The sequence below is a fragment of the Erinaceus europaeus genome, chromosome 4 (genome assembly GCF_950295315.1).
Source record: "Erinaceus europaeus chromosome 4, mEriEur2.1, whole genome shotgun sequence".
Lineage (NCBI taxonomy): Eukaryota > Metazoa > Chordata > Mammalia > Eulipotyphla > Erinaceidae > Erinaceus > Erinaceus europaeus.
In genome coordinates this window covers 21245806-21271966 of record NC_080165.1, presented here as the reverse complement: position 1 = coordinate 21271966, position 26161 = coordinate 21245806, and the positions used below count along the sequence as shown (strand labels likewise).

The 26161-nt window shown below is 53.8% G+C and overlaps 1 protein-coding gene across 2 annotated transcripts in view; it reads right to left on the bottom strand.

Annotated features, from left to right (window-relative positions):
- TRIOBP (TRIO and F-actin binding protein) overlaps positions 1-26161 on the bottom strand; it is an 83704-nt gene that overhangs the window by 28160 nt on the left and 29383 nt on the right. The window contains exons 6-12 of one of the 2 annotated variants that reach the window (XM_060188954.1): positions 24431-24545; positions 22260-23333; positions 19127-19204; positions 6185-6241; positions 3708-3776; positions 3487-3576; positions 3080-3189 (exon numbers count right to left, since the gene is read on the bottom strand). In XM_060188954.1, coding sequence (XP_060044937.1) covers positions 3080-3189; positions 3487-3576; positions 3708-3776; positions 6185-6241; positions 19127-19204; positions 22260-23333; positions 24431-24545 — 1593 coding nt within the window. Of the gene's footprint in view, positions 1-3079; positions 3190-3486; positions 3577-3707; positions 3777-6184; positions 6242-12773; positions 12954-19126; positions 19205-22259; positions 23334-24430; positions 24546-26161 lie in introns of those variants that run through there. The other variant, XM_016186539.2, reaches the window with a different exon arrangement.

Below are 26161 nucleotides of genomic sequence, written 5' to 3'. Positions count from 1 at the left end.
AGTCACTACTCAAAGAAATTGAAAAAGACACAAAGAAGTGGAAAGATATTCCATGTTCATGGGTTGGAAGAATTAACATCATCAAGATGAATATATTACCCAGAGCCATCTACAAATTTAATGCTATCCCCATCAAGATCCCAAGCACATTTTTAGGAGAATTTAAAAAATGCTACAAATGTTTATCTGGAACCAGAAAAGACCTAGAATTGCCAAAACAATCTTGAGAAAAAAGAACAGAACCGTAGGCATCACACTCCCAGATCTCAAATTGTATTATAGGGCCATTGTCATCACAACTGCTTGGTACTGGAACATGAATAGACACACTGACCAGTGGAATAGAATTGAGAGCCCAGAAATGAAGCCCCACACATATGGACATCTAATCTTTGACAAAGGGGCCCAGACTATTACATGGGGAAAGCAGAGTCTCTGCAACAAATGGTGTTGGAAACAATGGGTTGAAACATGCAGAAGAATGAAACTGAATCACTCTATTTCACCAAATACAAAAGTAAATTCCAAGTGGATCAAGGACTTTGATGTTAGACCACAAACTATCAAATACTTAGAGGAAAATATTGGCAGAACTCTTTTCTGCATAAATTTTAAAGGCATTTTCAATGAAACGAATCCAATTACAAAGAAGACTAAGGCAAGTATAAACCTATGGGACTACATCAAATTAAAAAGCTTCTTCACAGCAAAAGAAACCACTACCCAAACCAAGAGACCCCTCACAGAATGGGAGAAGATCTTTACATGTCATACATCAGATAAGAGTTTAATAACCAACATATATAAAGAGCTTGCCAGACTCAACAAGAAGACAACAAATAACCCCATCCAAAAATGGGGGGAGGACTTGGACAGAATATTCACCACAGAAGAGATCCAAAAGGCTGAGAAACACATGAAAAAATGCTCCAAGTCTCTGATTGTTAGAGAAATGCAAATAAAGACAACAATGAGATATCACTTCCACTCCTGTGAGAATGTCATACATCAGAAAAGGTAACAGCAGCAAATGCTGGAGAGGGTGTGGGGTCAAAGGAACCCTCCTGCACTGCTGGTGGGAATGTCAATTGGTCCAACCTCTGTGGAGAACAGTCTGGAGAACTCTCAGAAGGCTACAAATGGACCTACCCTATGACCCTGTAATTCCTCTCCTGGGGTTATATCCTAAGGAACTCAACACATCCATCCAAAAAGATCTGTGTACACATATGTTCTTGGCAGCACAATTTGTAATAGCCAAAACCTGGAAGCAACCCAGGTGTCCAACAACAGATGAGTGGCTGAGCAAGTTGTGGTATATAAACACAATGGAATACTACTCAGCTGTAAAAAAAAATGGTGACTTCACCGTTTTCAGCCGATCTTAGATGGACCTTGAAAAAATCATGTTGAGTGAAATAAGTCAGAAACAGAAGGATGACTATGGGATGATCTCACTCTCAGGCCGAAGTTGAAAAACAAGATCAGAAAAGAAAACAGAAGTAGAACCTCAACTGGAATTGGCATATCGCACCAAAGTAAAAGACTCTGGGGTGGGTGGGTGGGAGAATATAGGTCCAAGAAGGATTCAGAGGACCTAGTGGGGTTGTATTGTTATATGGGAAACTGGGAAATGTTATGCATGTACAAACTATTGTATTTACTGTTGAATGTAAAACATTAATTCCCCAATAAAGAAATAAATTTAAAAAAAAAAAAAGCAACAACAACAAAAAAAAACCTGAAGTCCTTCCTGCCCCACCATCCTATTCTCCTCAACAGTAAGGAGAGGGAGCTTCATGTCAGCCCCTCTAAGAACTGAACCCCTCTCTCCTGTCCCTGCTTGGCACTCTGTCCTTCTACTGCCCAGAGGACAGCAAGGCCAAGCAGACCTGGGCTGGAACCAGTGCTCTCACTTCCCAGCTGCCTGTACCTGGGTCCCCCTTTTACCACCCCGAGACTCAGCTGTCTCCCCAAATGACAGATTTAACAGTCATCCCCACCACAACTATGAAGACTGGAAATGGGGAGCCTTCAGCCAGTCATCCAACAAGTGTTTACTAGTCCCTGCAGTGTTGAGGGCTGTCCCTGACAATGGGAACACAACAGTAAACCAGACAGGCAGACAGCAGGCAGACAGCAGGCATTACCCTATGCTCTAGGAGCTGAGGGAAGATACACACTTGTCAGACACTGGTGTGAAACAAAGCCCTGTGTTTAAGAGGCTCGCACTGGAAGAGCAGAGATGACCACTGGGTGTACAAAGCAGACAACAACTATGGCAGTTCTCTTCTTCCATAGTATCACATTACCAATCAAACTACATTTCCCAGCACCCCTTGCAGCTACACAAGGCCACGTGACTACATGCTGTCTTGTGGATGTGAGAAGGCATTGTCTGGGTCTTAGCTATGATCCCATGGAAACGAAGCAGTTCTCTGGTTGTTCTGGAGAGAGAAATACCACCTCCCCTGTTCAAGCCACTGAGTTTGGGAGTTTCTTTGTTATAGCAACTGAGCCCACATCCTAACAGTATGCATGGTGCTTCGGAGCTTACCAAGGCTTCTGTGTACTGCTTTACATGAAGCAAATGTGACACTTCGCATGGCAGATGGGGAATTAAACTCAGGCAAGAGAGCCGCTGACTGAAGGCTAGACATCCAGAGTGTGGCCAGGCTGGGGGACCTGTACTCAGTCCTCAGCCACAGTCCCCCCCACAGAAGTGTCTATGGTGCCTACCTCCTGGGGACTTATGCCAAGTTGTTCCCCTTATGCCCATCTACCCACAGTGGGCTCTCTACCAGACTACCCAAACACCCTCCTCCCTAATACAGCCCTTGCCACCCCCACCCCCCACTCTTTTAGGAAGGGGTAAGGTGCAAAGGGCTGGCAGACTAAGCTTCACATCTTTGATGTAATTCTAGATGGCTGCAAAGAGTGTTTGTTGCCCTGCCCCCGATCTGCTGATAGAGAAACTGAGGCACAGAAAGCACAGGGCTCTCAGGAGGAGTGTCTAGAACCCCTACTCAGGGATAGGAGGACAAGTGCCTCCAAGGCCCCAGTCCAGCCCAACCCGTACTTGGTGACATCTGGGGCTGAAGTTGGACGCACAGTCTTCCTCAGAGCTTCAATCCAGTTCCTCCGGATGCCTGAGGTCATGGCCGACAAGGTATAGACAGCATTCTTAGTCTGCAAGTCCAAGGTTTCCAAGTGGTCAGCTCCACTGCGCCCTCCGCACTACAGACCCCAAGGAGGGTGCAGTGGAGCAGAGGGTGCAGCCCCTACCACACAGCCCCCTCACTCTGTGGGCCTTGGTCAAGTTCTGTTGGTTCCTAAGTCTCCCCACATACACTGGGTGTGGGTGAAGGAGCTCAGGGCTGGCTCTGAAGATCCGGTCACTGCGTCACCGTGTGGCAGCGAGTCATGTTCCACGACAGTACCCCCGCCCCCACGAGGACCCCGCAATCACTCAGCCCCCAGCCTCACGTGGATCTGGAAGCCATAGTTGCGCTGCACTGCATACTCAGTGACGTCCGCGCAAGAGCGCAGGTCGATCTCGCCATCCAACTCATCGGCCTGGAGCGGAAAGACCACAGTGATCCAGGGATGCGTGGACAACCCCCCTCCTTCCGATGTCCTAACCTCTTCCCTGATGGAGTTCCCCAACACCTGGTGGGGCAGGGAGCCCTCCCACTTCGTGGTCTCACCTCCTCTGCCGTTGAGTCCCTGTAGTACCTGAGGCTTGAATCGGTCAGCACGAACCAGTGCTTCTTCCACTGTGAGGGAGAAGAGGCGGCTGTGAGTCAGGCCTGAGCTGCCAGAAGAGACGGTGTGACCCTTCTTTGGACAGGCTGGGCACTGCCAGTTCTGTCATTCTGCCCATGAGCAGGGACCCAGCGCCCTCATTGCCCTGCTAGGGAGCCAGGGTACCAGTGCAAAGTCAGGAAAGAAAGTGCAAGCCTGCTTTCCCACAATTCTGAGTCCTAGGGGCACCTGGGAAGTAGCGGGGATTTTCCGGAGCAGTGCTCCCCTTCTTTCTACAAGTCCGCTGATTTGTTGACACTTCTGTACAACTTCTGATCCTTCTTGCCAAGCCCCCAGCGCAGAGTGGGAAGGGCTGTGAGCTGTGTAAGGAAGGGCACCAGCCCACTGCTTGGGGACCAGCACCTCATAAGTCTTCTCTCATGTGCCTCTATGGTTGGCCTGGGGGCCAAGGACCCAGAGGGTAAGTCTCTCAGAGGGTAAGACTGGCAGGTGGGAGGGTGCAGTCTGAGCTCTGGCCCTGTTCTGTTTCTTGGCTGGGTGTTGGTCATACCGTGTTCAGCTCTGACACAGTGTTACTATTACATCTGCACTACATCTGCAATCAGAGGACTTTCTGCTCCAGCTGGGGTCAGGCGGGTGGGACACAAAAGAATAGTGTGGGGGGCAACTAGCTCCGCCTGCCATCACACTCAACCTGTCACTCCACCTCTGGGCCCCTGGCACTTACTTTTCTTCTTGCAAGAAGATGGGAAAATTTCAAGCATATGCCAAGAAAAAACTTACTTTTTTTTTCCTGTCCTGCCTCCCCAAAGAAACAGGTTTTCAGGGAGTCGGGCAGTAGCGCAGTGGGTTAAGCGCATATGGCACTAAGGATCCCGGTTCAAGCCCCTGGCTCCCCACCTGCAGGGGAGGTCACTTCACAAGCGGTGAAGCAGGTCTGCAGGTGTCTCTCTTTCTCTCCCCCTCTCTGTCTTCCCCTCCTCTCTCCATTTCTCTCTGTTCTATCCAACAACGACATCAATAATAACAACAACAACAAGGGCAACAAAAAGGGAAAATAGATAAATAAATATAAAAAAATAATAAAAAAATAAACAGGTTTTCAGCAGCCAAAAGACTTTGGTTACAACTATTTTATGCCTTGCTAGCTATGGGCTCGAGTCCAGTGTCTGTACCCCTCTGAGCTTGCCCTCTGCTTTGGGAGCCTCCCTTCTTGATGTCTCTCACAGCACTTGGCATTGGCTGATCCAGGGCTGTGGGGATCACTCTAAGAGGCAGGCGCTGGCAGAACCACCGTGCACTGGACATGTCACCCAAGTTGATACTTCTCATGTCTCTCTGCAAAGCAGGGGTTCTGTGCTGAGTGATCTCCTTGGCCCTCTGTGACCTAGTCTACAGCTAAGAAACGGGTTCCCTGGGACTCAGGTGCTCCAAGTTCTGGGCCTGGCTCCAGTCTGTGAAGCAGGGGCTTGGGCTGGCTGGAAGCCCAGGCTCAGCCAGCTTGGACATTCCAAAACCCTTCGAAAGAGGATGAGTAACAGCCAGGCCTGGGTGGGGCCCCTAATCTCTGCCCTCCTGAGACTCTGGGTGGGGAGGCCTGCAGGGGTCACCGGCAGGGTGCCAGGCCTTGTGTGAGCCTGGAGCATGGCCACCAGAGGAGCTGGAGAAGGGCAGGCTGTGGGCTGAAGGGAAGAAAGCGCGTGGGTAGGAAACACAATGAGATCCCCTTGGCTTGGGGCCCAGCCACAGGCGCATGTAGGGTGGGGGCGGGGAGGTGGCCCCATCCCAGCTGGGTGGGCAGGAAGCCAGCTCCAGCTTTCAGCCTGGCACTGGAAAGGCAGAGCCAGTGAAAGGTCACTGTCCTTCCTGGCTCTAAGAATGGACACATTAGAGGGGGAAAAAAGGGTCATTTGCCAAGGCCTCGCAGGTACCCAGGACCCAGGGCACGTGGGGCACACCTGACGCTGCCACTGTACCCACTGCACAGCTGTGCTTACTAAGACCAGAGAAAACTGGGGGGGTGGGGAACACCCGGGCCCTGATGGCTTCGGAGTCTATTCATGTCTCAGACTAGAGGAGCTCTGGGACTCCTGCCACCCCAGCCCCTTGGCACCCCCTTGGTGGGAGGGCCAGGGACTCCCAGTGACAGGAGGTGGGCTGCTTGCACTGCTGGTGCTTAACGGGCTGGGGCACAGTGGTCTCCATCCCTGAAGACTGGACTGCAAACTGCTTTAGGAGGCGAATGTGATTGGGGTCTCTGCCCCACCCCCATAGCCAGCGGACACTCCCTTCACTTGGGGTCACCAGCCCCCACACCTCACCCAGGCCAGGGAAATAGCTCTCCCTTCTGGGCTGCCCCAACATACTCCCAAGGCACTGCGCAGCAAAAGCCGACCGACAGCCCGGCGCCCAGCCTTACCTCTCCGGGCTCATCCAAGATTGACATCCATCCCTTCTTAAAGTTGAGCAGATCGGGCTATGGGAAGAGGAGAAGGCAGGTGAGTTAGGCCCGGCAGGGGTCCAACTGGTTCTGAGGAAGAAGGGGGGCTGCCCCCATCTTGTCCCTCAATCCTGTGAGAAGAGAAGGCAGACTGTCTAAGACAGCCATGCCCCCTCCCCACAAGTCAAGAGGGAGAGCCTGGTGACTGGCGTAACCACACAGACTGCTGACCACCGCCCCTCCTGCTGTGAGGATCCAGGGGCCCCACATCCAGAGAGCACCTAGAGCAGCTGAGCATGATGGGTGGGGAAGGTGGAGGGGTGGCGTAAGTGGTGGGAGATGGGGACTGAGCCACTATCCAGAGGATCGACCAGGAAGTACCTCCCAGCCTTCTCCACTTCAACCACCCCTACCCTGGTCTCATCTTCTGGAGACCCTGAAAGATAGAGCCAGGCATGGGGTGGGGTCTGAGATCTTCTGCCCCTCCCCCCAGAGCTCAGGAAGAGCCAAGAAAATGGCACCTCAGTCCTGAAAACCCTACCTGCCAGGTGCTGCCCAGGGGGGCACGGCCCCGGGGCCTGGGTGCTCCCAGCTGCAGCATGTTCCACGGGGGTAGGGGAGGGGGCTAAGAGCTGGGTGCACCCCCACTTCTAGTCCTGAAGGAAGAAGCTGGTCATCTGGGCATCTTCTCTGACCATTCCCAGCTGGTGAGCACCAGCTACCACCTTCCTTGTCAACTGGGGGAGTCTTGAGTCTCAGCCTCTCTCTCTCTCCCTCTCCTTCTCCCTCTCTCTCTCCTGGGCTCTCTGCAGAGTCTCAGCTCCTTCCCTGGCAGGAAGAAGAGCAGGCCAGGCCAGCCACAAGCAGGGAGGAGGTGACCACCTGTTGCCATGGCTTGGGGCCCACCTATCAGCACCCACTTCGAAGCCTCACCAACAGAGGTGTCTGGTTGCATGGAGGTTGCATGGCTCAGTGGTGGGGAGGCCAGACTGGCAGCTGGAAACCCGAGCCTCCTGCTCCGGCTGCCTCCCTTGACCTACCCTCCTCCCAGGGAGCCCTGGTCCCTGCTTCCTCAGGTGGAAGAGGAGCCTGGCCTGCAGCATGACTTCCCAGCCGTGGCCCTGGGCCCCGGGGCTCAGAGACCTTCTGTCCCAGGAGGGACTCCCAGAGCTGTGCTCTCACTGTCTGTATTCCAGGTGGCCCTAAGCTGAAACTGAAGACCACTCTGGGCTACCACCTGCCTCCAGGATCCGCTTGCACGGGCCACCACATCACACGGGTCCACCTGCATTCAGACCCAGGTCCTGGTGTGGTGACAGCAGGTTGGAGGGGAAACGTACTTCTGAACATCAACCTTCCTCTTCCTCTCTGGCCTATACTCCTGCGCTTTAGGGGGCAGTGTCCCCCACTGGCCCTAGGGGGGCCGTGTTTTCTGGGAGTGCCCATGGAGCTGGCATGGAAACACAGACCCAGGGAGAGTCCCAGGAAGGCTGAACAGCTGGTGCCACCACAAGCCTGGAGACAAGCCATGTGCTCCCCAAAGCTGAGGGTCTCTCCAGCGTGAGTGCCGGAGCGGCCCGGCTGCCTAGGAGTGGAGCCAGGGTGGCTAGCCTTCTTTCTTTCCTTTACTTTTATTTTTAATATTTATTTATTTATTCCCTTTTGTTGCCCTTGTTTTATTGTAGTTGTTGTTATCACTGTCGGATAGGACAGAGAGAAATGGAGAGAGGAGGGGAACACAGAGAGGGGGAGAGAAAGACAGACACCTGCAGACCTGCTTCACCGCCTGTGAAGTGACTCCCCTGAAGGTGGGGAGCCGGGGGCTCGAACCGGGATCCTTACACCAGTCCTTGGGCTTTGTGCCACCTGCGCTTAACCTGCTGTGCTACCGCCCGACTCCCCCTGGTGGCTTTCTTTAGTCACCTCCCAGCCTGCACCCTGGCTGCCTAGTGTGACAAAAAGATGGGGGGGGGGGTCACCTGCCCTCCCTGGAGCTTTTGGAGATGAACCAACATTGTGGAGACAGACACTCAGTGGCGCTGGGGAGAGATGACAGGCTGCCAATGTGTATTTTCATTTTATTGTGGTTCTGGGACTTGGACCTGCCCCATGTTCATCTTTATTTTTATTTACTTAGTGTTGGGTGCTGGCATCAAACCCAGAGTCTCACATATACAAAGTATGTGCTCTACCTGTCTGACATGCATTTTACTTACTAATTTTTAAAGACTGAATTATTGGGGGGCTGGGTGGTGGCACACCAGGTTAAGTGCACATAGTGTGAAGTGCAAGGACCGGTGCAAGGATCCTGGTTTGAGCCTCTGGTTCTCCACCTGCAGGGAGGTCACTTCACAAATGGTGAAGCGGGTCTGCAGGTGTCTCTTTCTCCCCCTACCCTCTCAATTTCTCTCTGATCTATCCAGTAAAAGAAAAAAAGAAAAGAAAAAATGGCCCTCAGGAACAGTAGATTTGTAGTACCAGCATGAAGCCCTAGCAATAACCCTGGAGGCAATAAGAAGAAAAATAAAGAGAAGGAGAAGGAGAGGGAGAGGGAGAGGGAGAGGGAGAGGGAGAGGGAGAGGGAGAGGAAGAGGGAGGAGAAGGAGAAGAGGAGGAGGAAGAAGAAGAAAGAAAACAGAGTCAATGGGGCCAGTTGGTGGTGCACCTAGTCATGTGCTCCTGGTTCAAGCCTCTGGTCCCTGCAGAGGGAAAGCTTCATGAATGTGAAGCAGGGCTGCAGGTGTCTCTCTGTCTTTTTCCTTTTCTATCCCCCCAACCTCATTTTTCTCTGCCTCTATCCAAAAGAAATTTAAAAAAGAAAGAAAGAAAGAAAGAAGGAAAGAAAAGGAGTCGGGCGGTAGTGCAGCGGGTTAAAAGCACGTGGCATGAAGCACAAGGACCGGCATAAGGATCCGGGTTCTAGCCCCCGGCTCCCCACCTGCAGGGGAGTCGCTTCACAGGCGGTGAAGCAGGTCTGCAGGTGTCTATCTTTCTCTCCCCCTCTGTCTTCCCCTCCTCTCACCATTTCTCTCTGTCCTATCCAACAACCACAACATCAATAACAACAATAAAAAACAAAGGCAACAAAAGGGAAAATAAATTAAAAAAATATAAAATTCAGTAAAATATTATCTTAAAAAGAAAAAGGACTGAATTCTTTTGCAAAAGAGAGCATGGGGGAGGGAGTGAAAGAGGAGCAGCACTCTGGCACCCACGGTTCTGGGAACCAAACCCAGGGCCTCAGGCTGGCTAGTTCCTCAACAGCTCTGTGCGCATTCTAAAAGGGGGGAGGGGGCTTTGATGGCCTGGGAACCCCACCCAGGCCCAGAGGTCTGCTAACAGTTTTCTGCTGTCTGGGCAAACATGGCATACCCACCCAGCCAGCATGCCCCCTGCAGGCTCAGATAGTCCGGTCCCCTCAAGGCATGGGGGGAGTGCATGGGCTTGCTCAGAACACAGGGACAGCTTCAAAGCAAAGTCCAGCTGCCTAAGAAGGACACAAAAGCCTCAACCCACCCTTTCCCAGTCTGGGAGGAGCCTGCCCTCAAGCCCCACTAGGGTCCTCCACTTGCCAGCACAGAGCGACTACAAGCCAGGGCTGCACCCTCTCCTTGAAGCACAAGGCTGCATCCTCGTTGACCGGGCAAACCCCACTCAGGCATCAATACCCAGCTTAACTGCCAAGTCTGAGACTTGGACACACCGGCGACCCCTTCTTTGCCCTTGTGCCCACCCCAGAGACCTCTGCACCCATGATTATCCTGAGGCCACTTACTTATCCTTAGACACTAGACTAGACGCAACTCAAGTAGGGACATGCCCCCTCCAGCTCCCAGGAAATGTTTACAGATGGTTTTTCTTTTTATCACAATGGGTTTTTCTGGGGGTTTCATGCTTACACGAGTCATACCTTCACTCCTGGAAGAATCCTAATGATTCTTTTTTGTTCACTGGGTAGAGTGCGAGACAGAGGAGAGACCACAGCACTGCTCCACCACCTGTGAAGCTTAAAGCTTCCTTCCTCTGCATGATGCTCCCATGTGGTGGCTGAACACTCAAACTCCAGTGCGTGACCTTGGCTAAGTGTGTGCTCTGCCAGGTAAGATATCTCCTGGCCCCTAAGTTTTTTTTGTTTTGGTTTGTTTTGTTTTTTTTGTCTCTTTAAGCACCAGGTACTGTTTTAGGTCAGAAAACCAGCTGTGAGTAAGAGGTGTGGCCCCTTTCCTGATAGATTCAGGAAAGAGAGAGACAGACTGAATAAACAAGTGAACAAGTATATAATTTGATGCCTGGCAGTGGCTGGGGAAGGAGCCTCTGGGGCCAAGCAAAAGGAGAGAATGGACACTGACTCCAGGCCTGGCCTCCTGAAGTCTCTAAGCATCTTCCCATTCACAGTACCTTTGTCACTTACTCTGAACAAATCCCTGACCTCAGGGGTGGGAGCTGGCAAGGGAAAAGGAGGAAGGAAGACATAGCAGACTCAAGTCTGTTAGTGTGTTGGCCGAGACGAGCCCAGCAAGGTAACTGGGAGCTGCCTCTCTGCTCAACCTTTCATGGCTCCCCAGTACCCTTAGCTGAAGCCTGAGCCCCTTTCCCTGGCTTTTAGGGATCTCCTTCCCAAGTCCTGCGGAATACTCAGCATTTCACAAAGATGCCCACCCGACTTTGTCCACACTGCACACTCTGCCCAGCCCCTCTCCACCCAACAAACACCGAGAATCACAGCAGGCCTCTGCTCCCGGAAGCCCTCTCCTGCCAGCAGGGATATGCTGGCCCTCCTACACCCCACCCCACCCCACCCCACCTCTAGCAGCCTTACTGCTAGTTCAGTATGTGCTTCCCCAAGAAAGGCAACTGTGTATATTTCTTATCTCAAACCAGAGAGAAAACCCCGCCAGCCCTGGACGCAAGTGGACTCAGCCAGGGCTCAGCTGTGTCACTGAGTGCAGCTTTTCTACCTCAGTGTCTTCAACCATGAGGTGGGGGTTATCATCTGTCTGGAAGAATCAGAGCTGGCCTTGTCAAAGTACCCACTTCACAGCCTGACAAGTACACAGCAGGCAAATGCAATCACCTCCCCCTGGCCTGGGAGGGGTGGGGGTGCCCGGGACACTGCCTCACTCCACCCCCAACCCTGCCCCATATCCCTCTCTGTTCCCTGACACAGGGAGGGAGGGGAGGCTGGTGACGACAGGAAGGGCCAGCAGGAAGGTGGCAGGATGTGCAGAAGCTGAGGAAATCCAGGCGGCCGCCAGAACATCACAGGCACAGAGGCGTGCCCACAGCAGCCCAGGCTACACCTCTGGGGTCTCCCAAGAAGGGACAGGGAGTCGGGTGGTAGCACAGCGGGTTAAGTGCACCTGGCGCTAAACACAAGGAACGGTGTAAGGATCCCGGTTCGAGCCCCTGGCTCCCCACCTGCAGGGGAGTCGCTCGCTTCACAAGCTGTGAAGTAGCTCGGCAGGTGTGTCTTTCTCTCCCCGTCTTCCCCTCCTCTCTCCATTTCTCTGTCCTATCCAACAACAAGGACATCAATAACAGTAATAACTACAACAATAAAACAAGGGCAACAAAAGGGAATAAGTAAATATAAAAAATTATTTTAAAAAATAAATAAAATTTAAAAGAAGGGACAGTGGACATGTGAATCCACACCTTGCCCCACTTTCAGACTGTCAGAACCTCCTTAGATACGGATCAGAAACCAAAAGCAGAAACCCTGAATTGCTCGTTTCCAGCAGACCAGGTAGACGATTATCTGCCCCGGAAAAGGGCCACTCCTCCCCTTACACACTAGGGTCAGTCAGCACAGCACTCCTCCCCAATCTCGATTTATCTACTGGGGATAACAGTGGACTCAGGATCACCGAGGCACAGGTAGTGACTGACAGCGCCCCGCAGAGCGCTCACCTCCAAGAGGAAGACAGACAGACAGATCCGCAGCCAAAGTGTCCCCCACACGGCCCCACCCAGGCCCCAGCGCCGCCGGCGCTGAGCAGCAGCCTGCCGGGCAGAACGTGGTATTCGGCTGCTTCCAGAGTCCCAGCGTGGACTCCAAGGCTGGGTGGGTCAGGGCGGCCCCTGCCCGCCCACCCAACCTCCGGCCGGCGCCCAGATGGGTGCGCAGCCTTCCCCAGCCGGGGTCAGCGCCAGCCGCTGGAGCCTGGGAGGTGAGCACGACCTCGGCCCCGGGACAGCCCCACCTCCGCTCCGCCCAGCGCTGTGGCGCCCCCGAGGGTCTGGAGCTCCGGGGAGGTGAGGCGCGGTCATCACGCCGCTGGGGAGCTGGGGAAGGGCCGCCCGGTCCTTCCGCCAAGCGCCGAGAGGACGGCCGGGACTGGGAGTTCCCTCGACCTCGGGGGCGCCCGGGCTCCTGGCCCCCAGAGAGGCGGGGAGAGGGCTGGGGAAGGTGCGGCAGGGCTGCGTGTCCGCGCCGCAGGGGCTGCACGGTCTTCCGGCCGAGACCCCGGCTCGCCCGGGGAAGTGAGGAGGGGGCTTCCCAGAAAGGGAGCGGCTCCCTTCGAATGGGGGCCGGGGCGCCGAGGGCCAGCCCCCGGGGGGCACTCACCGTCATGGCGGCGCCCCGGGGCGGCGGGAGCAGGAGGCAGGAAGGTGCAAGCGGCCCTCAGGCCCGGCTCCGCGGCGCGGGACTCCCGCCGCCGCCCCTCTCGGCCGCCCGCCGCCGCCGCCGCCGCCGCTGCAGCCCAGCCCTTCTCCGGAGCAGCCCCGGCCCCTTCCATCCGCCCATAAAACTTTTTTTTTTTTCAAACTTCCTGGGAGGACCCTGGTGGGCCAATGGGAGGCCGGGAAGCCGGGACAAACACTAGGCGGGGGGGCGCTGGTGGGCCAATGGGAACGCGGCCCGGGCGCGGGGCGGGGCCTGCGGCGCAGCGCTGTGAGGACAGGAGCCTGGCGGGCGGATGCCAGGGGGGTGGGCCGCAGGGAGGAAGGAAGGGCCAGTCGTGCAGGTGACTCGGGCTGGAGCTGGTGTGTGGAGGGTTACAGCTGGGTGTGGCCCCCTGGGCGCTGCCCGCCCCAGTCCCGAGCTGTGGGGACAGGGGCACCGGGTTTGGAGACGTGGGTGGAGCGTCCAGTACAAACAGCTCAGTGGATTCCATGCTGCCAGCGAGCCCCGCTCACCTACCTGTGTGATGGACTTTTGTCCTCCCTCATCACAGGCCTGACAGGGTGACAAGATCCCAACTTGATAATGAATAAAACAGTAAGCGCTTTTCAACAAATGGTACTGGGAAATCTGGACAACCACAAGTAGAAAAGTGAAATTACACCACCACTTAATACCATGCACTAAAGCCAGATCAAAATGGATCAAAGGCCTGGGTATTAGACCAGAAACTCCAAAATATACAGAAGAAAACATTCCTCATCTTTGCCTCATCTTGGATGGAGCTTGAAGGAATAATGTTAAGTGAGATAAGAGGAGAAAGATGAGTACCAGATGATCTCACTCAGACAGAACTTAAAAGACAAAGACAGAAAGGAAAAACAAAATAAAACGAGCTGGGTTTGATGTATTGCACTAAAGCAAAGGACTTTGGGGAGGGGGCAGAGGGAGGAGGATGGGTGGGGACGCGACTTTGGGGAATTAAGTTGGGGCGAGTGTTTTGCAGACATCTGTCATGGGTAAATGGGAATTTCCCCATATGTCAGCAGCTGTACCGTCAACTATTAAACCCCCACCCCAATAAAATGGAGAAAACAACTAACAAAGGCTCAGAGAGATGAGCTTTCTTGTGCAAGGTCACACAGTAAGAAGAGGGGGAATTCCGAGCACAGAGTGAGTTGTGAAGTGTTAAGGCTGTCTCCAAATGCCCCCTCCTCACAAGCAGATCTTTCTTGGCTTATAACCTTTTTTTGAGTTTCTGGGGAGTGTGTATACACGTGTTTCTCACACCACAGAACAGTGGGCAGTTGGAAAAGGTTTTTTTGCCTGCAGAGCTCATCTGAGGGGGATCTTAGTGAAGTCTGTTGCAGAAGACACTTATTTAAACAAGGTGCTTGACCTTTCTGTGCCTCAATTCCTCCCTATATAAAATGAAATAGGGGGTCGGGCAGTAGCACAGCGGGTTAAGCGCACATGGCGCAAAGCGCACTGACGGGCATAAGGATCCCAGTTCAAACCCCCGGCTCCCCACCTGCAGGGGGGTCACTTCACAAGCGGTGAAGCAGGTTTGCAGGTGTCTTTCACTCCTCGTCTGTCTCCCCCTCCTCTCTCGATTTCTCTGTCCTATCCAACAACAACAACAAAAACAAATAAATAATAAAATGAAATAATGCTATTATCTTATAGGGTTGCTTGAAGAAATGCTAATACATGCAAAGCACCTAGAACAACCCTTTACCTGAACCTGGGAGTGGTGTACCTGGAAAAATTACCATTTCAATTATTACTGCTCTCACAAGTATGGCTACTGTACCCATTTCACAAGGTAGAGGCCAGGTAGTTGAACATCTTTCCCAACATGTCCTGCTGTGAGTGAGTTTCCTCCACCCAGAGAACTGAGGCCAAAGATAAATTCATCTTCTAGACACTGGCCTTCTGGTTCCTATGCAAGTTTTGTCTGCCCCTGTACCTCACTCAATCATTCTTGAGGAGAGTGAGAAATCAAAGACCTGGCCTACCGCCACTGTCCCTGGCTAAGTGACCTGGGCACTTGACAGAACTGGCTTCCCTGCTCATTTCCCGGGACTCCTCTGGTACTCCTAACCCAGGGTCAGACCACTCCCCGCCTCAAAGTACTTCAAAGCACTTCCCTGGTACTAATAGATCAGCTCTGCATTCCTGTCCAGGCAGTCAGCCCCCATCAAAACCTGGCCCTGGCCTCGGCCTGCTGCTCCCCTCTGCCATTCCACACACACAGTTTACATGCTAGGCGCTCACACTGCACTGCCGGGAACTCCCACCCCCCACCCCCCACCCCAAGTAAACCAGCTCCTTTGTACAGCCCTGACTGCACACGCTGTCCTCTGACATGGCTGAAACATTTCCCTCCCATCCTCTGTGCCCCAACTCTTTCTCTTCCCCTTTCCTTCCCCTCCCCCCATGTTTGTTTGCCTAGAAAATTCCTCCTCACCCTTCAAGTCTCTGTCCAAAGGAAGCTCCTGGTACAAAAGGCTACTACACAGAGTTTGGAGCGCCTCGGTCAGTACTCCCTGTCGGACTCCCTGCTTGGTGTGCCTGGCCTGATCAGTGTCCTCACCAGACTGGGAGATCCTTGTGGGCAGCGATGGAGTGTTTTAGTCTGTGTCTCTGAGGCCAGCCAGGCACAGAGTACATGCTCAATAAAATTGGTCAGATGAAGGCAAGTTCAAGGATGAATGACCCCTTCTGCTTCTTTCCTTGGTAGAACAGGAATTAACCAGAACCACCAAACTTGGGGCTCTCCAATCTCAAACTGTGATTGTACTGAAAATGTCAGTGTGAAGTTCAGAGAAGGAAGACTGTGGCCTGAAACTGTACAAATTAGGGGCAGAGACAGGACCCACATCCAGGCTTCCTGACTCGAATTCCACCACCCAACCTGAGAGATGTTTGAGGCTCCTCTTAAGATAATGCCTGGGAGGCTCTGCTGGCAGTTCTCTCTCAGCTCCTGTTTCCCTTGTTCTTAGGTGAGAACATGCTGCAAAGTCACCGTGCTTCAACTGTCACATCTGGGGAGCCAGGAGAGACTTTCAAGGCCACAGGGAGGGCTCCGGGGACCAGGCTGCACAGTAGGCTGACTCTGAGGGCAACCAGCGCTACGTTTGAACCTTACCTCTGCTACTCTGATCTCTCTCTCTCTCTCTCTGTGTCTCTCAGCTCCAGTCCCCTTCTGTGGGTTGGGCGGCAAGAGCTACACCTAGGATGCCCTGAGGTGAGGCTCAAAGGCAGTCCGAGCTGAGCATACCGTCAGTACATAAATCATGGCTGGTGAACAACCTCGGATTCAGCCGCCATACCTGCAGCTTGCTGGTTGGTGACCTTTAGTTAATATGATAAAAGAACTCCCGCCCATAATGTAAAGGTATCACCCTTACCACCCTACCCAGATAACCATGTTTGGCTGATCACTTGTGGCTTAACCCCCAAAGAGCAGCAGGGAAGAAGGAAATTATTAACTAGATGGCACAGTTAGTGTCGGGTTGCTCCAGCTCTGTGCAGCCCTGAGTCTCCATATATTTTCCCATTAGACAGATGTGGCAACAAAGGTTTGGTGAGTTTGGCAGCAGCTGTGGATCCATCTAGGAATGAGGAAAAAGAGCAGGAGACTGGCCCCTCAGAGTCCCAGCTGTGTGACCTTGTCCTGAACCTGGGTCCTTTTGTCGATAGAGTAGGTATACAGTCTCCACCACACCCACCTTCATGCCCAACCCACAGCCCAGAAGAGTCAACCCAACACTGAGAGACCCTACAAGCTAGCCTGTGCCCCCCTGGAGGTGACCAGACCACTTTCTTCCGGCCATGAAGGGAACAGGAGAGAGCAAGTCCCAGCTGCCTCCCTCCCTGCCCTTGAGGAAACCCCAACCAGAGGCCCAAGTGTTTACAGGCTCTCTGGGCAGGGGCTGGTTACGTAATGCCAGATGTTTATGAAACTGGCTTGGGCCCAGGTCTGAGACACACTCTGCAATCCCAGAGCCCCTCTAGACCCTCCCTTCCTGCCCACCGCCCCAGCCTGTCTCCCCTTGGTTCAGGGGCTGGTTGAGAACCGTTATTTGTGTGAATCATGCCAGCACCCTTCACCCCAGCCCGGCACTGAGGTGGGACAGGCCACTCACAAGCAGAGAGCCCCTCCCTATATCTCCCCTTTCCCAAATGGGTCCCTCTCCTTTATCCACTGCACTACCTCCTGGACCACAGTCCCTCTCTCTTCTTTGACCAACACCAACCTCCTCCCTCCCCACCCGCTCCCCTCCAACCCTACAGGAGCCAGCCTACCCTTTGCCACCTGAGGACCCCCAGAGACAGCAGGTACGGATTGAACAGCGTGGGACGGTCCCTGGGCATCCGCCATGAGGTCACCAGTCGGCCCTTGAATGGGCTCTCAGCCTTGCCCTCCGCTGGCCTCTTGTCTGCCTGTCAAACAGGGTCCAGGTTGGCCTCCAGTTCCCAGAGGGTGGGGGGTGAGGAGTCAGTGAGTGCAGCCTCCCCTGCCTATTCTGCCCACCTGGAAGGCCTGGAGTTTCTGTCTCCCTGCTCCCAGGGCTGCCTGTGCTAACTCATCTATATGCTGGGAGGTTTGGATATTACAGCCCTGCAGGCTCAGTACCAACACACTAGGAGACATGCACTCTTCCACAGGTGGCCAGCCAGAGGACACAGCAGACCTCAGAGGTGTGTTCATCCCCACAGGGTGTTCAAGTGACTTTGAATTAAGTTCCCAGGTTAAATAATCAAGGGTTTCAACACCCAACTACCTCTTTCCACTTTCTCTTGAAATGTCTGAAGAAGTGGAAACTCTGGGCCCCTTGTTCCCAAGGCAGCAACTGCCTGGAGCCCAAGGGTCACATAGTGGCCCCCAATCCTGAGTCTTCCCCCATGTGCCAACTTTCTAACCTTTAAAAGGAATGGGTCACACACTTCTATAGCCACCTGGGCAGAGCCCTCAAGGGCTCCCCCACCCCACTTGGAGCCCAATGTGACAGCAGGTTGCTGGTGGAAGGACGGCAGCCCAGCTGACGCAACTCTCCAGAGCCCAGAGTCTTTGGAAGCAGAGCAAAAAGCATCAAGGCACAGGCCCATGAGGGCACTGGGGGAAGGACTGCTCTCCCCAACTCCTGCAATCACCCCTGACCATTGGACTGTGAGCTCCATGCTCATGCTCTACTTCCAGGCTGTGTTCACTTGTGTGTGAGTGAGTGAATGAATGAATGAATGAATGGGGCCATTATCAATTCTATACAGGCTTCCTGGGATTCATTGGGAGGTTTTCAGGGTTACAGGGATGGGCCCATATTATGGAGACTAAAGGTGACCCCTGTGTCGCTATTTCCTCTTTGTTCATGCAACTCAGGCTCCAGGAAGTCTGAAGAAATAGCCTAGAAAGAGGAAGAGTGGAGGTGCCTGAGCCCCCACAGGAACTGGAAGTGCCTCTAGTACTCTAGTGCACTGTTCCCCCCCCCCCCCCCCCGGCACTCACAGGAAGACAGCCCACCACACCAGCAGAACACAGCTATACCCTGCTAGGGAATCAGCATAGAGCCAGGAGATTGTGTCCGGGGAAGCAGTGAGCACAGGGTGGGGCCCTGGGTTCCAACCAGAGTTCATCCACTGGCTGGTTGTGTGACCTGGGATGACTCCATGCCCACAGTCAGGAGTTGGGAAGAATACCCTAGGCATCCCTCTCCTGTCTGTCCCTGCCTCCCACTGTCCCTGAGGCCCTCAGCTGTGACCTCACCTCTCCCGAGGCTGAGAGTGATGAGAACAATCTGTTTGGCACGTCGGGGGAGGGTGGAGCAGGACATGAGCTCCAGCTGCAGTTGGGCCTTATGGCAGCCAACTGGGTCCCCACCCTGTGCGTGCGCGCATCTTTCCTGCCTAACCCGGAGGCCCTCCATCCTGGCTGCATGCAGCACCCCTGCCTTCAGCTCCTGAAAGTCCTACTTTTCTCCCAGCTGGGACAACTCTCTAGAACCCAAAGACATCACTTCCAAGTATGGCCCAAGTATCCAGGGAAAGAGAGCGGGGCCTTTTTGGATAACCTAGTTAGTTAGAAGCAGAGGCATGGTTTCTGAGCCCAGGATCACCCACCCACCCAGGCCCCCAAGCCAGGAGGTGGCTCTGCCAGCCAGCTCTCCTCTTCTCGAGGTCCCACCATGTACACAGATGCCCCTGTGACCTGGGTGCCCTCAGAGCTCATCTCCCTCCAATCTTATTCCTCTTCCTTCCCCCTCCCTATATGCCCATACCCATGACCCAGCTACCGAGTCTGCCTGCTTCTGGTCGGTGAGTGGGTCTTGGTCTCTGCTTGGTTCTGGCTCCTCAGGCTCCTCTGATTGGAACTGAAGATAAAAAAGAATACACCTTAGCTCAAGTTATTTCCTGAGATCTATCCAGCTCTCCACTTTCCTATCCACCCATCCACCCATCCACCCATCCAGCATCAATAGTTTCATGGATTCAACCAGCCATTCACATCCGTCTTAAATTCTCCATCTGCTCATCTCACCAGCTTCCATTCCCCTTTGCTACATCCATCTTCTGCTTATCCATCACCTGTCTTTTTTTCTAGTTTTTAAAATAATTTTATTTATTTATTTATCAGATAAAGACAGCCATAAATTGAAAAGAAGGGGAGATAAGAGGGAGAGAGATAGACACCTGCAGCCCTGCTTCACCACTTGTGAGGCTTCCCCTCGGCAGGTGGGAACTCAGGGCTCAAACCCAGGTCCTTGCACATGGTCACATGCGCACTCAGCCAGATGCACAACCACCTGGCCCCCATCCATCACCTATCCATCCACCTACAATCCATATGTCCTGCCCAAATCCACCCACTATGCGTTCACCCATCAATTCATCTATCATTAATTCACCATCATCCATAATCCATAGTTAAAAGTTGATCCATCTACCCCTAACACTCATCCATCCATCCATCCATCTGTCCGTCCATCCATCCGTTTATTCCCCCGTCTATATTCAAGCAGCATCCATCTATACAACACCCATTATCTGCTGGTCATCTACCTGTCTGTCCATCTGCCTCTCTGTCACTCATCTAATGTCTGTTTATCACTTGCTCAACACACATCATCTGTCCACCACGCTTTCATATACCCATCTCTGTCATTCATCCTTCCTCTACCAACTGGCCTACCACCCCCATCTGTGTTTGCATGTCCTCAAGCACTCACAGATTCACCCATCCGCCAGCCACAGAGCTGGGCTCCTCTTTGCTAGGTTCTGGGCTGGGCCCGGAGCTACAGAGATGATGTAAGCACAGTTCCTGCCCCCATGGAGGACAGGTTTCTTATGAGGGAGATGGCAGCCCAGTGTGATTAGATGGGAGTAGCAGAAGCACCGAGGCCAGGATGGGAGCATCACCACTGTGGAAATAGGTGACTATTCAGAACAGGGTTCCTGACCCAAGACTTGAACTTGGTGGGCAAAGAAGGAAAGGAAGAGCATCCTGGGTGATGGGAACAGCATGTGCCATGGCAGGGAGATGTAAGCAGAGAGCACAGAGCAGGAGTATCACAGTGTGAGCTGCCTGGGCCCTCCGGGACCTGATTAACACCTCCACTGTGCCACCTGTGAGATCCTGTGAGCACCTATGCTCTCAGCCCTCCCCAGATGCTGGCTGCAAACCTCCAAGGACCCAGGTTTCACCTGCGGCATCTCTACTGAAGCGTCTCTGAGCCTTTCCTCTGTCCTTGTTACCTAAATAATGCAGCAGCCCAGCATCTCCTGAGGTGCAGTACCCCACCCTCCCTGGGCTACCAGTGGTCCAACTGCCGCCCTGTGCAGCCTGATGACAAGTTGAGGGTGAACCCAAACTCCTGTCCCCGAGTCTCTGGTGTCTGCACTGAGTTCATTAGGGGACAATCAGTAAAAGCCATGGGGGAGGGGGCAACCAGGAGAGGGGATTCCTGGGCCCTGCCTGGGCTCAGAGCTTTCAGAGCATGGTGGTTTGGAACTCAGCTCCAGAACCAATGCTTTGAACTCATTTCTCATGACTTCTACACGTGCGACACCTGCTCCCAACACACCCACCCACAGCCATCCACACACAACCCAAATGCCTGACAAGTCTGAGCATGTTTCCTTGCCTGGTAAATGGAAATCATGGTGGCTGAGACACATGGGGCCCAGGGCCGGGCCCCACATGAGCCCTGGTGCAGGAGGCCCTCCTGACCCTGGGGAGGCAGCACAGAGCTACACATCAGGGCATAGGAGCTTCTGCATGAGGAAGAGCCTTTGCAGATGCCTGGTGGTACCTGGCATGGAAGTAGTGGGTCCACACAGGGAAGGTAGTGGGTCCACCAGGCCAGGAGGGGCAGGGCGACCCTGGACCAGGAGGAACAGTAGCCGCTGTGACCTGAGGCCAGCTCACAGTACTCTGGCCTGCAGGACCCACCCGCCTGCACAGGCAGCACCAGGGTCCCCATTGAAGCAGCCCACTCAGTGGCCAGCTCCACCCCAGCGAGACCCAAGGCAACCTTGTCTCTGCTCCTGGAGGAGCTCAAGGGACCCACAGAGGGCGAGCCAGGCTGACCTGGGCTCCGAGGTGCTTAGATCACAGCAGGAGGGGGACCTGCCACACTGGCAGCAGCCCCAGCATGGGTCAGGGGAGGAGCTGCAGGACCACTAGAGGCAGCATGACCAGGAACTGCAGGGAGGGAGAGTGGGGATAGGAGGCAGGGGAGGGGCAGCCCAGGCCAGAGCACCTTGACTGAGGCTTGTGGGGTTCACTGAGCACAACGAGACCCCATGTCTGTCCCAGCCCTTACTGGCTGTGTAACCTTAGGCATTTGCCCAAGTGCTTGGCCACTCTGTGACTCAGTCTCCTTACCTGCAAATTAACAATGTCTTTCGCCAGATTGCTATGCAGGTGGGGGTGGGGAAAGCCTGGCGAGATAGCTCACCTGGGGGGGCACCTGCCTTGCTGTGCCCTGGTATGCCACAGGAGACTGTACTGGGGGTCACATCTGTGCTATGGTGTCTGCCCCTCTCCCTATCCTCCTCCCTTTCCCTCTTCCATTCTGTCTCTCTCTTGATCTGAAAAAATCAGCCCGGGTCAGTGAACTCACATTGTAAGGTCCCAGAGACACAGAAAACATAAAACAAAAACAAAAACAAAAAACAGACTAACGGACAGCAACACCCACAGACATTCAGATCAGCTCAGGCTTAGGACAGAAAATGCTCAGTAGGGTTGGGGCTTTCCCCTCCTGGCCAGTCTGGTGGTGGGAAGGGCTTTAGTCAGGAAGGAGGATTAGAGCCAAGCCTTAACAGGCATACAGGGATTCTGGGGATGGCTTTTCAGAGGCCCTGTCTGAGCTGGGGCCAACTTTTAGGCTGTCCCCCAGCCGCCACCCTTGAGGGGAGACTTACCTTCTGCTCTGGTGAGCCAGGCCCCTCTGCTGGGCTCCTGGTGCCCTGGCCCAATTCCTCCAGACTTGTCACAGCTGAGATCCCCGGTTCACTTCTGGTTGTTTCAGGTTTTGGCCACTGGGTGGAGGTGCACACAGGGCTGGGCAGCTGGACTGAGCTCTGGGACCACTGTCCTGGACCGTGTCCATTGACAAGGGTATCCTCGGCCTTGCCTCCATGCTGGCTGTCCTGCTCTCGTTCCAAGGTCCCCTTTGTGTCCTCCATGGAGTCCAGCTCTTGTGCTGAAGTGGCAGCCAAGCTACCCCAGTGTCCAGCTGGGCCCTTGCGGGACAGCTGGGCCTGCAGGAGTTCCAGGAAGCCCTCCCAGTACAGCCTGGGGAGCTGGGAGGCATCGCCAGGGACCCCCAGGAGTGTTGCCAGGTCCCTCCAGAGCACTACAGGGTCCTTCTCAGGGCTATGCAGGTGTGCGCATGCTCCCTCGGGGCCCTGGCCCAGGACAGTGGACATCTCAGGTTGCTGGGATTTCAAGAATGCTGGGAGGTCTGCCCTGGAGCTCCCTGGGGGGCTCAAAGGCTGATGAGGACAGGGCAGCTCCTGCAGGCTGCCCCAGCCCCTCTGAGATGGCTTGGGAGTCGTTTCCCAGTTCTCCTGCCCACTGAGGCAGGCCAGGCCACCCAGCTGACCCCAGCTCTCTTCTGATTCCCTGGAAGGGCCCCTCAGTGTCCCCTCTGGGGCTCTGGCAGTCCCCTGGCTAGGCTCCTCCAGTCCTCGCCAGCCCCCCAGGCCCGGGCCCTCTGCCTGGCTACCCCAGCTTCTCTCCAGGGGTCTGTGAGGGCCCTGGGGTCCTGGTAGCTCCTCCTGGCTTTGCCACCCACCCAGAGGCTGTCTCAGGCCAGCCCGGTCACTCTCTGTTCGCTGCTCCCTCTCGGGGGTCCTGGCCGATGTCTTCGGGGGTGGTGAGGATCCCCAGAGCCGCCGGTCCCCCTCCAGCCGCCTCTCAGGGCTCCTGGGATGAGGGGGATCTGCTCGGCTCCGCCTGGCTGGCTCTCTCTGCTTCTCATGGTGCTTGCTTACCTGGGGATGAGGTAGAGAGTATGTGAGACACCAGGACCCCGACTGGGTGACCTCTGGAAGGACAGAAAATGGGTCAGACTCAGATCCTGGAGAGGCGCCAGCTGCATCCTCCTAGCAGCCTGGGCCACAAAGTGCTGGGGTCTGTGGACTCCCTCCTAGGGGATCTCTCCTCCCTCTCCCCCTCTGCCACTGCTCCTTCATTTCACTGGCTGGAGTCTTATCCTCTAAGACTTGCTTGTCTTTTTTTGTGTGTCAGTGATTGAACCCAGCATCTGAGGAATGGGCTCTACAAATCCTTTTTAAAGAAGCTCCTAGACCCCAGAGATGTTCAGCAGGAGAGCACATGTCTTCTGTATATGAGGCCCTGAATTCATATACTGAAAATAGTTGTAATAAAATTTAAATAAAATGCAAATCCAGGGGGCTCTACCATAACTTATACAACCATGACGTGCATGAGGTCTAGGGTTGAGCCCTCTGGACAGCACCACTGGAGCTCCATGGATGGTGGAATGGTGCTGTGATGTCTCTCCTCTTGTTCTGTCTCTCCCTCTCATTCTCTCTCCCTCCCCCCTGTCTGTGTTGGGGGGCTCATGATCTAGTGAGGATGGGGCAGCTTCTGCAAGTTGCCACAGCCTTTCTGAGCTGGCCTGGGGGCTCTTCCCAAGCCTCTGGCTGCCCCCTGTATGGCACATGGGTTCATTCTCTGTTACTGTATGGGAAAAAAAAAATCAAAAATATGAATCCCCACCATGGAAGAGACAGCTCTTAAAGCCAGACTGATGAATCTGAGGCTCATCTGGAGAAGAAAAATGTCTCCATTTCACAGCTAGAAAGGAGCAAGAAAGGAGCAGCATGGCAGGAATGTCTCTAAAGGACGAATCTAGGGTCCTTGTCAACTTTGCTGAGAACTGCTGCTCTTTGGGACAGGGACACAAGGCACCCATGATCAGGACTCAATCCTGAAGGGCCTCCCTTCCCAGGAGCCCTACCCGACTCTGCTTCCTCCAACCCTAGAGTCGGGTAGGGCTCCTGGGAAGGAAGTAGTGGCTCATCCCCTTTGGGTACAGGGGCCAGGACAGACTGGCAGTGCTCACCTCCCTGCTGAGGGCAGGGCTGGACTGTCTCCGGAGAAGTGGACTCTGACCTTGGCCCGGCTGCTGCGACCTCCCCTCGTCCTGGGCCTGGAAGGCCCCTGGTGCCTCAGACTTCCTGTGAGCAAACAGCCACCCATCTGAGGGTCCCACTCCCCAAGCCTGGCCATCCTCACCCTCCCACACACACAGTGGGAGGAGATGTGGTAGACCCAGGGACCCACCACAAGCTCACTAAAGTGCCCTGAGTGAGAGGCCCAAGAGTGGGGCCTCAGTTTCCCCTTCTGTAAAATAGGGATGGTAGGAAGCAGGTGGTGGCACATCTGGCAGAGTGAGCATATCACAGTGCTCAAGGACCTTGGGTTAAGTCCCCGGTCCCCATCTGCAGGGGGCGAGCTTCACGAACAGTGAAACAGTGCTACAGGTGCCTCTCTCTCTCTCTCTCTCTCTCCCTCTCTTTCCTTTCCTTCTCAGTTTCTCTCTGTCTCTAGTCAATAAATAAAAAAATATTATTAAGCAAAAAAAAAAATTAAATCCCTAAAAATAGGAATGCCAGCATCATGCTACTGGCCTGATGGGGCCGTTCTTCAGATGAAGTCAAGAGGGGAGGCAAGGTTGAAGGCTCAGCCATGGCAATGGCCACCTCCTGTTTCCTGTTTCTGACCCCCCACCCTTAACCAGCACCACCCACCCACCTCCAGACAAAGGTTAGACTGCTCCTTGAGGGAATGAAGATTTATTGAGCACCTACTGTGTACCAAGCACTGTGCACACATGATCAGATCAACAAACGTTTATTGAGCACTTCCTGTATTCCGGGGGCCAAGCCATCACACCGTCTCTTTCATCTCACACCACCCTCAAGGAGGGGACAGGAGATGCAGACTGTCATGTGACTTCAAATTCCATTCTTTCCACCCATGGCCTGTGCATATGATAAGTTTGGGATTCCCCAAGTCTATCTTTCTCCCCTTTAGTGCTAACAGGACTCCAGTCATTAGCCTTGAAAGTTCCAGGTTGGCCTAGAGGTTGGTGAAAGAGCTCTTTGCAAGGTCAGAAGGAAGAAATATTCTCTTCCTCCCCAACTCCAGAGTAAGCCACCACAAACTGTCCATGCAAATGACATTTCTAAGGCACAACCTCAGGCATTCTTGCCATGTCCAGTGAAAATAGCCTCTAAACTTAAAAAGTCTCTAGAGGTTGGGGATGTAGCTAGGCAGTCACATGCTTTGCATGTATGAGGTCCTGGGATAGATCCCCCAACACCATACACACATACAAACTCTAGTTAATTAAAACAGAATTCCACTTTTTTTAAAATTCTATTATTCCAGAAGTGGGGTGTAGGAGTCTCCCTAGAACAAAATCGCCAGACATAACCATGGGGAGCAGAATGGCTGGACACCCTCGGTGTGGGATAGACAGGCCAAAATGTATTCTACTGAGTAGATGCTTTTCCATATAAGCTCCAGCTTGCTCAATGATTATTCCTTCTCAGAAGTTTCCCCTAGGTGGAAGTGAAATCTAGGAATGGACTTCAGAAGATTCTAGACTCTTATCAGACACCCAGCCTTTCTGATGCTGAGGTAATAATAGCCTTTCCTTGGAGTCTCCTGCTCAAGGGTGATGAAGGAGATACATTTCCTTTGGAGGCAATGAAAAGGACTTTTCTTCCTCCAGAGAATATCAAGGGACAAAAACCTTCAAGTCTAGCACATTCTGTGAAGGTTCTGT